This window comes from Rhodamnia argentea, chromosome 10 (assembly GCF_020921035.1).
Source record: "Rhodamnia argentea isolate NSW1041297 chromosome 10, ASM2092103v1, whole genome shotgun sequence".
NCBI classification, from domain to species: domain Eukaryota; kingdom Viridiplantae; phylum Streptophyta; class Magnoliopsida; order Myrtales; family Myrtaceae; genus Rhodamnia; species Rhodamnia argentea.
In genome coordinates, this window is record NC_063159.1 from 16,422,746 (window position 1) to 16,435,639 (window position 12,894).

The 12,894-nt window shown below is 39.0% G+C and overlaps 1 protein-coding gene across 2 annotated transcripts in view; it reads left to right on the forward strand.

The window, feature by feature from the left end:
* LOC115730221 (DExH-box ATP-dependent RNA helicase DExH6) overlaps positions 1-12,894 on the forward strand; it is a 31,118-nt gene that overhangs the window by 2,638 nt on the left and 15,586 nt on the right. The window contains exons 5-14 of one of the 2 annotated variants that reach the window (XM_048270999.1): positions 53-97; positions 1,193-1,283; positions 1,363-1,421; positions 2,123-2,284; positions 3,377-3,429; positions 3,889-3,922; positions 4,162-4,251; positions 4,347-5,351; positions 5,846-6,934; positions 7,035-7,944. In XM_048270999.1, the coding sequence (XP_048126956.1) occupies positions 53-97; positions 1,193-1,283; positions 1,363-1,421; positions 2,123-2,284; positions 3,377-3,429; positions 3,889-3,922; positions 4,162-4,251; positions 4,347-5,351; positions 5,846-6,934; positions 7,035-7,940 (3,534 nt within the window). In that variant the 3' untranslated portion in view covers positions 7,941-7,944. Of the gene's footprint in view, positions 1-52; positions 98-1,192; positions 1,284-1,362; positions 1,422-2,122; positions 2,285-3,376; positions 3,430-3,888; positions 3,923-4,161; positions 4,252-4,346; positions 5,352-5,845; positions 6,935-7,034; positions 8,536-12,894 lie in introns of those variants that run through there. The other variant, XM_030660833.2, reaches the window with a different exon arrangement.

Sequence of the window (12,894 nt, forward strand, 5' to 3'; positions counted from 1 at the left end):
TAGAATCTTGAATTCATCCTTGGACTCATTGCTTGTTCTGCATCCAAAGCAGGTAGTTCTTATATCTGGTGAGACGGGATGTGGAAAGACCACACAGGTTAGGTTACTGACTCTTTGCTCTGTTTTCTTTATGGTACATAAATCGTGTTGAATCTGAAATATTCTGTGGAGGCACACTTGCTATCATGTGGCTGTTGCTTTTCCAATTGAAGCCCTATTCCTTTGTCGCATTCCTGAATACTTTAAGAATTGGAAGACATAACATTACTATTTTCACGCAATTTGTACATTATGGTTAGTTGAAGTTTATTTGAAGATTGAATTTCATTTGTTCCCAGCAAACTACAGTCAGTTTTAGTTTGTAAAGTTTCAAATTCTAAACACCTTTTTTTGGGGCACAATAATATCCTTTGCAAACTTGAAATCCTGGTTACATGCCCCAAATAGCTCAAAGGCTATTCCCTATCCCTAGGCTCTCACCTTCCATATCCAGAGGGGGTAGTTGCACTTCCACCTTCCCATTCTCATGGGAGATGGTGCATATAGGCAAGCCCTACTGTTTTTCTAAAGTTTATTTATTTTAAATATATTTTTTCTCTAGGAGCTGTGCTTTTTAGAAAGATGAATTTGCTTGGAATGACATAACCCTTGGATGTTTTTCTTTCACCATTTTGTTGTGGCACAATTATTACATGTTTCGATCTTTTGTTCAATAAAACAGTAATCCTGACTTGATGATCTCAACTACTCATCTCAGAGCTGACTTTATGTGGCCTTAAGTTGAGGGTGATTATATGATATTGAAGGCAATCATCTCTGGCGTCCAACATGGGGGCCAGTTAGTTTGATTTTGTTTATGAGATGACATCAAGCAATTGGATATTGCATTTGTTATTAAATGATTTGGTTGGGTGATTACGACGGTAAAAGTATCTGGGCTTACATATTCTGATTGGGTGATTACGACGGTGAAAGTATCAGTGTTTTACATATTTCGGTATGCTACTTTTTTTATTGTAAGTTGTACCATCTGGAGATGGTTTCTCAAATTTTTGCCGTTCAAGTGGATGCTTTTACTTGTACATTAATTATTCTAGGTCCTTACACAATTTGAGAAGCAGATCCTTGCCAAAGGAAGACATATATTTCCTATATGTTCTGAGGATTAATTAGTATTGCATGTATTCTTTAGGTCCCTCAGTTTCTTCTTGACTCAATGTGGGCTAAGGGTGAGGCGTGTAAGATAGTTTGTACCCAACCTCGGCGAATCTCTGCAACATCAGGTGTGCTAATCAGGCTGATTAAAACTCACTCTCTCTGACTCTCATGTGAGAAATCTGATTGACCTCTGTTTCCGTGTAGTGGCTGAGAGAATATCTTCTGAAAGAGGAGAAAATGTTGGAGATGATATCGGATACAAGGTAATCAGTCATATCTCAACGAGCTAGTAGAGTGTAGTGCATCTATGCTCAAACTTCAATTACCTAATGGATTTTATGAAGTTAAAAGTCGAATACTGTAAAGCATAGGTGAGATTTGTGAAGCATAGATGGTTGGTTATGGCCTGTCCAGGTATCACACGTGTCTTGTTACTGTTATATCGTGTAGCTGGGGTACTCTAGGATGTAGTAAAATTTTCAATTGGCAGAATACATGTTTTTGTCAAATCAAACCGCAGCAATTGAATTGTCAACTGAAGAGTAGTTCTGGCAAGATTCATTTGTTTGGCCGCAAAACTTGGTCTCTTGTAAACTAGAGATGGACCTAGTCTATCTCTGAGACAAGCATCGGCTTGTGTTAGGTTACCCTCATTTCCTACATAACTTATATTGAGCAGCTGGAATGGAGTCCTTAAGAAACCATTGGCACTGCTTAATGTACGATGCTTATAAAGTTGTGAATTAGTTGGAAATTCCTGTAGCCTGTCTCTGTTCTCAAATTTTTAACTTTTTTTGTTGGATATTCCCATGTGTTTTACTTGTTACGGATCAGATCTTAATGGACCTATCATTGCCTTAATAATGAACAGTAGTTCCTCTCATTTTGACACTGATTTTATATCCGTTTACCTTTTTGAATCTGTGGGTAGCCAGTAATTAGTTATATGCTTCCAAAATGTCAGATACGGCTGGAAAGTAAGGGAGGGAAGCACTCGTCGATTGTTTTTTGCACCAACGGAGTCTTACTGAGGGTGTTAGTTTCGGGAGGAGCTGGTGGATCAAATGGTGAAGCCTCCAATAGGCACTTGAAGCATTATTTATCCGACATAACTCACATCATTGTGGTATTGTGCCATGAATCTCTCTCTATTTCTTGTCTATTAGTAGAGACCTTGTATGAAGGACAACTTTTCCTGGTTGGATTAATTGACAACAACCAATGTTGTCACCTTGAAGAGATAACAGCATTGCAAATGCAGAGTGTTGGGCAGTTATCCTTGCTTTAGGATACTGTGCATAACGTTTTGTTACTGATTGAATATTGACTTTAGCTGCGTCTCTTTGTTGGGTCTGGTATGAGTTAGTCATACTTGAATCAGTTGATGGCTGAGAAGCTGATTGCTGTAGCATATGAGAGAAATCAGGCTGTTCTGACTTAAGATGGTTTTAGCGGCATTTTAAGTCATTTTCTTAGTATCATTTATGGGGTTTCTGAGGGAACCGCAATCTAGGATCTTTGCCCAAACTTTTGGTACTTCAGTGTTCCTGATCACCTAAGTTCAAGTTATGGGGACATAAGTCTGCAATAGAATGGTGCTAGCTTGGTTTAGAAGTAACAATGGTGACAGTTACAGCACAAGCCTGATAAGTTGCTGAAATTGTATGCTATGACTTGAATTCTGAAGTATCGGGAACCAGCAAAATAAGGTTTGCACCTTTCTTTCTAAAGATGAAAGTCAAGCTGTCCGGAAACTATGTTGTTAGCAGCTACAGTATTTGTACTTCAGTAATTGCTATAGCATGCATCCTGGTCTCAAACGGGGTGATTACCAACCCATCTAGTACCATGCCCCCATGGTACTCCCTCTAGGCAACTAGTCTTTGTAAGGCATCAGTGGGATTCATAAATATTGTGTCAGATTTGTTTAATTTCTATGATGAAAACGGGATCATGTCTTGCTATCTGTTGAAGCTGACTGTGCTGTCCGTTGATTGGTCCATGTTGTATGGGTAAGTTCTCTTTGACTGACAGTATCGGTTGAAGGAGTTTTAGGAAGATCGTGCTGTTGGAACTTGACATTTGCCAGTTTTGTCCAGCCATTTATACCTTTGTTTTCTACATTTTCTATTGCTATTTCAATTGCATTTACTTGTTATAATGTGAACAAAAACCATTTTGTCTGGTAAACTAGTGATGTTTCCTTTTCATTTGGCAGGATGAAATTCATGAAAGGGATCGCTTCTCGGATTTCATATTGGCAATTCTAAGGTAATTATGATTAATATGGATGCTCTAGTAGTCACCACTTCAATTCAAATAGCAATTTTCATGGCTGCATGCACTTGTACGATCTCCGTCATTGGGTCCACTTTGTTCAGAGAAAAAATCTACTGATGTGTTGTGTGGGCCTAAATAAACCTGCTGCGACTATGCTAGCAATGCTCTGAATTGTGTGGAAGGTTGATGGTTCCGTTTCCACTGGTGGGCTGAAGGTCTGGTGGCATTGCTTGAGGCTGGAGATTGATGTAGGACACTTTGGCCTGTGCATGCAGCACAACTTGGGGAGGGTTCATTAATTTCATTTGTTAGTTTACTAGGACTAACACTGCTGTGTGAGCTGGCAGCAAAAACAATGGGGAATATCCTATCACTGTTGATGGAATTTCATGTCAATGTACTACTTTTGTTAGTCTAGCTAGTGTGATGATGTGATATATTTTTTTGCAGAGACATGCTTCCATTGTACCCACACCTGCGTCTGGTTAGTGCCTTTCTGCCTTCTTCTCTGTATTGAAGATATTAAAACGAAATTCAGATGATTTAATTGTAGACAATCTACTGTGACATTGTATAACAGGATGATAATCCTGTGTAGACATTCTTATTTTTCTCCATGGATAAGTATTAATAATACTCTGAATGTAGAACATTTGCCTCCTTTTTCTTTTCTTCTTTTTCTTCCATATCGTTCACTAATTTTTCTCAATAATTCATTTGCAGATACTAATGAGTGCCACTCTCGATGCTGAACGATTCTCCAACTATTTTGGTGGCTGCCCAATTATTCGTGTTCCGGGTTTCACTTATCCTGTAATGGCCACTATGATTTTTCTTACAATTTTCTCATTTTATGTTTAGTTTATCCTCCAAGATTGAATTTGGGTATATTGCACTTTGCTTTCCAGGTCAAGATTTTCTACTTGGAGGATGTGCTTACTCTGCTTAAATCAGTACAAGATAATCACCTGGATTCCACTACATTCAGTGTTCCTGATGAAAACCAAATGCTGACAGAGGAAGATAAGGTCGCTTTAGATGATGCTATTAATTTGGCATGGTCCAGCGATGACTTGGACCCACTACTTGATTTGGTTTCCTCAGAAGGAACTCCACAAATTTATAATTACCAGCATTCCTTAACTGGGATGACACCTCTCATGGTGTTTGCTGGTAAGGGCAGGGCAGGTGATGTTTGCATGCTGCTCTCTTTTGGTGCAGACTGCCACTTAAAAGCGAAGGATGGTGCAACTGCACTGGATTGGGCTGAACGTGAAAACCAACAAGAAGCTGCTCAGTTGATTAGAAAGCAAATGGAGAGTATCTCTTCAAATTCAGTGGATGAACAACTGTTGCTTGATAAATATCTTTCCGCAGTTAATCCTGAACTAATAGATGAAGTTCTTATAGAGCAGTTATTGAAGAAAATATGTACTGATTCAAAAAATGGAGCAATTCTTGTTTTTCTTCCAGGATGGGATGATATTAATAGAGCAAAGAGTAGATTACTTATGTCCCCCTTCTTCAAAGATACTTCTAAATTTGTGATTTTACCTCTTCACTCCATGCTCCCATCTATGGAACAGAAAAAGGTTTTCAAACGCCCACCCGGTGGTTGCCGAAAAATCATCTTGTCAACTAATATTGCTGAGACTGCTGTCACCATAGATGATGTTGTTTATGTCATTGATAGTGGTCGAATGAAAGAGAAAAGCTATGATCCTTATAACAACATGTCAACTCTCCAGTCTTCATGGATTTCGAAAGCCAGCGCAAAGCAACGAGAGGGTCGGGCAGGCCGTTGTCAACCTGGTACATGTTATCATCTTTATTCGAAATTACGAGCAGCTTCTTTGCCTGATTTCCAAGTACCTGAGATCAGAAGAATGCCAATTGAGGAACTTTGTCTCCAGGTGATCATTTTTGTGCAATTGCCATAAGGTGTTTTAGATAAGGGAAAGCATGTCTACAGAGCCTCTTCACTTCTAGCTTTTAATTGACCATGCTATTTGAAAAAGCAGCCTGTGAAACTTTGGTGTAGGAGACAGAAACATAAAGTTACTCCTTACTTTTGCTTTTTCTTGTGGTTTTTGAATTTTGAGCGGAAATATATATGAGAAAAAGATCAATGTCGCAGTTCATATTAGTTTCTTGACAAAAAGCTGCGAAATGGTAATTTTGGAAGTTGTAACTTCTAACTGTCGTATTTAGTATTAAATGGACGTCAAAGGGAAAGCCAACAGTTAAAAATCACGCTTCCAGCCTTAATGCAGAGCAAGAAGTTTAAGGCATCAAAACATGCTGATGATGTTTCTCCTTGTTTTTATAGTTTTGAGTGGGTATCGATAGCAAAAAACCGTGTCAAGCCCAAGAGAGTGCTTTATTTATTTGTTTAATATCTTGGCAGGTGAAGTTGCTTAATCCAAATGGCAACCTTCAGGACTTTTTCCTGAAGACATTGGATCCTCCGGTTTCTGAAACCATACGGAATGCAGTCAATATACTCAAGGATATTGGTGCTTTGTCTCTTGATGAAAAATTGACGGACCTTGGGGAGAAGCTTGGTTCTCTGCCTGTTCATCCACTGACAAGCAAGATGCTTCTCTTTGCCATATTGATGAACTGCCTTGACCCAGCATTGACTCTTGCATGTGCTTCGGACTACAGGGACCCATTCACCCTGCCAATGTTACCAAATGAAAAGAAAAAGTCAGCAGCAGCTAAAGCTGAGCTGGCTTCATTGCACAATGGGCAGAGTGATCAACTAGCAGTTGTAGCAGCATTTGAGTGCTGGAAGAAAGCTAAGGACAAGGGTCAAGAAGCACGCTTTTGTTCTCAGTTCTTTGTATCCTCTAGCACTATGAGAATGTTGTCAAGCATGCGGAAACAGCTCCAAATGGAACTGAAACGCAATGGGTTCATTCCTGAGGATGTTTCTAGTTGTAGCTTGAATGCGCATGATCCAGGTATAATTCATGCTGTTCTGGTTGCCGGTTTATATCCAATGATTGGGAGATTAGTGCCGCGTCATAGAAGTGGAAAACGTTTTGTGGAGACTGCTAATGGTGATAGAGCTCGTCTACATCCTCATTCGATTAACTACAAATTGTCATTCTTGAAAACTGATGATCAGCCCTTATTCATGTATGATGAGATAACACGTGGGGATGGGGGTACTCTTATAAGAAACTGCACTGTGGTGGGGCCACTTCCAGTTTTGTTGCTAGGTACTGAGATTGCTGTGGCTCCTGGCAACTCTGATGATGACGACGACGACGGTGATGATGGTGAAAGTGACTATGATGAAGACAGTGATGAGGACCCAACAAAAAATAACGACAAGTCACAAGGAGGAGATGGAGAACAGACCATGTCCTCCCCCGATGCACCAGTAACAGTAGTTGTCGATCGATGGCTTCCCTTTAGTTCTACTGCACTTGATATCGCACGGATATACTGCTTGAGAGAGCAACTATCTGCGGCAATCCTATTCAAAGTGAGGGATTTTCTTCTAAATGTTTCTATTCATAAACTTGGATTGTTCCGTTGGGTCGTTTCGGTTTCAGGATTCTGATCAATTGAACATTGTCTTATAGGTCATTCATCCACATGAGGTTCTTCCTCCAGTCCTTGGGGCTTATGTGTATGCAACAGCGTGCATCCTATCTTATGATGGTTTATCAGGGATCTTGTCCCCCACAGGACCTGCTGACTCATTGATGTCAATGGTGAATGCAGATGAGAGTGATGAACTCATGCCAGAGAGGAGGAAGCCTGGTGAGTTCCTTAGATTCCTGATGAGGCCTGACAGACATCATAACTCAACATATGGATACTGGGAAGCTGGGATATCTATGTCCACAGAAAAGCAGAACTATAATGACTTGTCAATTCAAAATATTCAGCAGCCGTTTTCTCCAGCTTCCCCGACTGTGCAAGTGAAACCTCCATGTGAAGTTTCTACTTCAGTTGGCTATGGTCCAAGAGGTCAGAAACCTGGGTTAGCTGCATCCAGGGAAAAGCAGAAATGCAGTGACTTGCCAATTCAAAATATTCAGCAGCCATTTTCTCAAGCTACCACGAGTGCGCAAGGAAAACCTCCATCTGAAGTTTGTACTGTAGTGCGCCATGGTCCAAGAGGTCCGAAAGCTGGGTTTTCTGGATCCTGGAAAAAGCGGAATACTAATGGCTTGTCAATTCAAAATATCCAACGACCATTTTCTTCAGCTTCTACAGGTGGGCATAAGAAACCTCCATCTAAGGTTTCTGCTTCAGTTGGGCAAGGTTCGAGAGGTCCAAAAGCTGGGGTATCTGAATTGAAGAAGCCAAAAAATAATGGCATGTCAAGTCAAAATAGCCCACAGCCTTCAGTTTCTATGAGTGGGCATCCTAAACCTCCAGCTAAGGTTTCTACTTTAGTTGGTTATGGCTCATATATGTATGGACCTTATGGTCCAAGGGGAGATTCTCTTAAGAGGCAGCGTGGTAATGGCTCTGGTTAAGGTGGTGATCAACAGTTGGACAAAAAGTGCCTTGAGCAAAGTAATTGATGGCATGAACCTGGTCCTGGTTGCATTGCAAAATGAGTGGAACTCATGGAATCGATGACGGCCACTGAACTAGCAATGCTTCCGACACATGAAAAGCTTGAAAGGTTATATTTGGGGCCTTTTAAACATAGCAGAAGATCATGACAGGTGTTGATGCAGTATTCTGTACCTCAGCTGAAACTAAGATCCAAAAGATGCAAGTCGCTACAATCCCATTTGAAGGGTCCAGTAACAAATGAAAAGCTCGGCGGGGTTGCATCTGTAATGAATTTTGCATTTTGACTCTGAGTTGGGACATCTCTTCAGAATGCTGCTTCTTGCTCGTGCTTTCTCTTCGGGCCTTCTGCTGTTCCTTGCTTCAACTGTGTGCTGCAATTTTCTTTTGCATGGGTGTTATTTATAGATGAAACCAAGTCTGCTCTTTTTTTCGCTCTTTCTGGTCAACAATGAATGAAGTGCGTTACTGTTGGTTACACTAGAATTGTAGTTTCTGTTCTAATCATATCAGAAATGCGCAAAAGGATGTGATCAGTCAGGATTTGTATTTCTTTTCTCTCGCGCATTTCTGCCTTCTTCCGTTGATCTGGACAGCTAGTTGCAAGCTGAGATCTAGCTTTCCCTTGCGCAAGGGAAATGAGATGATTTTGAATTACTCATGGACGGAGTTCCAAAGTTTTCATGAGCCTTTCGAAAAGGCTGTGTCTCATGTCATGAAATTGCAGTGAGAAGATTGCTTGTGTGGTTCAGGTCCGATATTTTTTTCTTGAGGTCCACTCACGGTGGCGTCCTGATTTTGTGTTGGCTCTGTTACGTTGTTACCATGGAGAGCAGATTCGATGCTGAAAACTGTGTCGAGTATCACCGCTTTTCGACCTGGATCATGAGGTACATGCACACGCGTTTTCTTTTGAAGGAATTAGCAGATTGAAGTCGATTTGGGTTTTCAGCAAACTCTGTAAGTCGGTTTGATGAACTGTGTCTTGCATTGTTAATGTTCAGGTATACCCAGGTGTGCACACTTACAGAGAATGGCCTGAACATTAACAATGAACTAACATGAGCAATTTGATCGCTTGATGCACCACATCAAGAAGACGGCAAAAAACTTTCCGGTGGTATCGAGCTCTCAACTTTCCCACTCTTTGATGACTTTGCCTAGCATTTGGTAGATATGTAGGAGATTGATCAAGACAAAGGTGATGTCGCAGACGAAACTTGATAATTTTTCTCCTAAAAAGTATCTTTTTTCTATGTCGAAGCAATTGATACGCGAGGGTGGTTCTGTATCTCATTTTATCGATCTTTCTTTTCATAGTCTGAATTTTTTCGAACTTCTTTTACTAGTGGATCGTGGAAGTTGTCTGCTGTGGTGAGAGCTCTAATTTTTCTTACATTTATCCAAATAATTTGGTTAGAACTCAGAGCCTAGGGTTTAGATGCTAACGCAGTTTGCTTCATTGCAGCTGGCACTTGAAGAGTAAAATCACGAATCCCACCCGAGCAACGTGGGAGAGCGCATACTTAAGATTGTTTTGGGAGGTAGACTAATCGAAGTGCACGAAAGCTAGCCCGAATCGCCTGGTCCGTTGTGTCCAAAAAAGAAAACTCGGGATAAAACTCGAAAAATGAGACATCGTCAGAGGAAGAATTTTTTTTTTTTTTTCTTGTTCTTCGGGAGTAAAACAAAATTTCAAGAGGGCTTTGAAAAAGATGGAGCTAAATGCTTCAAAAAGTCAGAAATTCGACATGATCTCGATCCAAAAATTAGATCGTGAGGTGTGAACATAATCAATTTGATTGCTTGATCTAAAGAAATAGCTACATCATATAAATTTTTTAGTGGATGGTCTCAATTGTTAGAGAGTATTTTTTCTTTTTGGGGTCAAAAGTTACTTATGAGCACGTGGAATAAACATTTAAGTTCCATAGACAATTTATTGGTATCAAAGCCGACTGGATGAAATTTATCTGGATAATATGACATTCTAGCAAAGGCTGCCTTGGCTTGTACATGCACTGACATAGGAAGTTTAGGACGATAATGAAGAGCTTTGAAAGTTAAATTAGAACTTTGGGTTAAATAGTTTCACAATAAAATCGAAAAAAAGAACCTTGCAAGATCCCTTCAAAATGATCAGGTCTAGATTCGTATTTGTAGAGACGATGTCGTTGCTCATTACGATTTATGCTTCACTGCTTCCTTAGAACAGCGTGTCTACTGATTTCGCTGTAGTGGCGTGCTTGAAATAATATCAGTGTGCGCTAGGGTTTTGGGCGGAAAATTGTCCAAAAAAGTCTTAAGCCTATTGCACTTTTTTAAATTCAGTCCTAAACTTTTTAATTTGCTAACTGAGTCCTAAAATATTTCAAGTTTTGCTAATTGAATCCATCTAGCCAATTTTGGCCGGACATCGCTGACGTGGACGCCTGCCATCCTATGTGACACCCATGGCGTTAACGTGGATATTTTTAATGACACATTTTAATGCTTATCTGTATTTTTATTTTTTTATTTTCTTTTTCTTTTCATTATTTTTTGTTGTACAACTATGGATGGCGTGGTTGCCGGCGACTCTCACTTCCACGAAAGCGTCGACCTTGCGAAGTAGGACAACCACGTCCATATCAGCGATTTTCGACTAAAATTGGTAGGGCAGACTCAATTGACAAAAATTGAAAATATTTAATACTGAACTGATAAAATTAAAAAAGTTTAGGATTGAATTGAGAAAAGTGCAATAGGTTTATGACCTTTTGGAATATTTTTTCCTATTTTGGGCCGCTCGCTAATTAGTAAAGCCTCTTAAATATATACACTTGAAAAACTATATAGGCATGATCAACAGGTCTGCCAGCTTTCCAGGAACACATATTTGCTTGATTAATAAGAAAAGCAACTTGGAAACTTGGAAGTCCATGGTTATACATATTAACTAACGAGTTAGGCCAAGTAAAGCACGTGAATTGACCTTTTCTTTGTAAACTTGCAATGGTGATCAGGTTCCTTCTTTTGTCTCATCAGGCAATAATCTCATCTTCAATAGTCTGTTATTGATACCAACTCCTGAAAACCTTGCCAAATCAAACCTTCCACGTTCAAACTTTTAATCATAGTCAAACTCTTCTTGAAAAGCAAAAGTAAGCAAGGAAGTGCAACATATTATTTTTCAAATCTATTATACTTTTTCCAATTCAATCATAAATCTTTTAATTGTGCCAATTAAGTTTTGATCATTCATGTGTTTGCCAATTGAGTCTATCCAATCAATTTTGCCCAAAATTCTGTGATTTGGACGCCGGCCTTCCTATGTGACACAATCGGCGCTGAGGTGAATAATTTTTTAATAAAGTTTTAGCATTTTTTATTTTATTTTAGTTTATTTTATTATTTATTTAGTTTTACAACTGTGTCCGGTGAGGGCTGTGACGCCCTCCCCGGGTAAAGTTGCTAAAATAACAAAGAAAATAAAATAAAAATAAAAATAAAATAAGTTTGAAAAATATTAAAATATTATTAAAAAGGATTCACGTTAGTGTCGACTATGCCACCTATGAAGGCTAGAGTCAACGTCAGTGATTTTCAGGCAAAATTAATCGGATAGACTTAATTGACAAAATGTGATAAAAAGTTTAGGATTGAATTTGCAAAAATACAATAGATTAATGACTTTTTGGATAATTTTCCCAACATTTATCTTTGCCTGCAAAAGTTTAACCAATCGAATTCCATCAATTTTCGACCCGCCTAGCTACCAAGAAAGGGGAAAACAAAAATATGGTTATATTGTTAGAGCATATCGCCTTGCTCGTTCACGAGATCTACACCCTATTTACATTATTAAACCCTAAACCCTGATGACCATCTTAGTTAAGAAACGACAGCAGCAAACTCATTCATTACGCAATTCATAACCGGCCTCCATGGCTCACTCTTTGCCTCGTTCTCGTTCTTTGTATCAACAATCAAATCATCGTGGGACTCCGATCTTGATTATTTCTGACTTGATATAATTAAACCAATTATATATTGATTATCGTGACTAATTGTCAACTTCGGCTCCTGAGAAAATTTGTTGGACTAAGAGAAACTTTTGACAGCTTGAATGGTTCCATTTTATTATTATATTATTCCAATCAATTTGGCCTGTCTTTAGGGTTTCTGATCTTTCACTTCAAAGTTCAAACTTGTACCGCGACGACTCGGCACTGATGTTCACCAGTCTTCTCCAATTTTTCCTCGCCTGGACTGCTGGAAATGGGTACTTAATAGCACGTGTAATCACTAAAGTCCAACCAATCTTTATTGACTGTATTGAAAACCATTCACATGAACATATCAACATGGGCCAGGTCTCAAGGCACGACAGCCGAACATGCTGGTGAGACAACAAAAAAAAAAAAAAATTCAGATGGACCATACGAATTTGATGCCACATTAAGTTAGCTGCGGTAGGTAAAGACTTTCAACATTAATGATGGTGCGTAATCGACCGAGATTATATGATAATCAGTGATTTCCGAAAAAATAATAATACTGAAACTAGGGTTTACAAGACATGCTTAGCCCTCTGGTGTTCATGTTAATCCATGCAATTAAGTAAGAAGGAACTTCTGGTCCTTGATGGTAGACGAAATAAAAAATGTTTGAGGGAACTCCAAGAAAGATATGATATCAACTCATAGAGATCTATGCAATTTGAAGTTGCATTCAACCATATGTGCAAAAAAAAAAAAAAAAGGTTTTAAGTACTTTTTTATCAAGGAGATTGTCCGAATAATCATCTGTATTATTGTAAGGGTGTGTTTGTTTCACAAAAAGTCAAAGATTTGGAAAGTATTTTTCAAAAAATAAACGATTATGTCTCTTAGAAAAATTAGTCAACAGAAAATATTTTCTTTATCGATA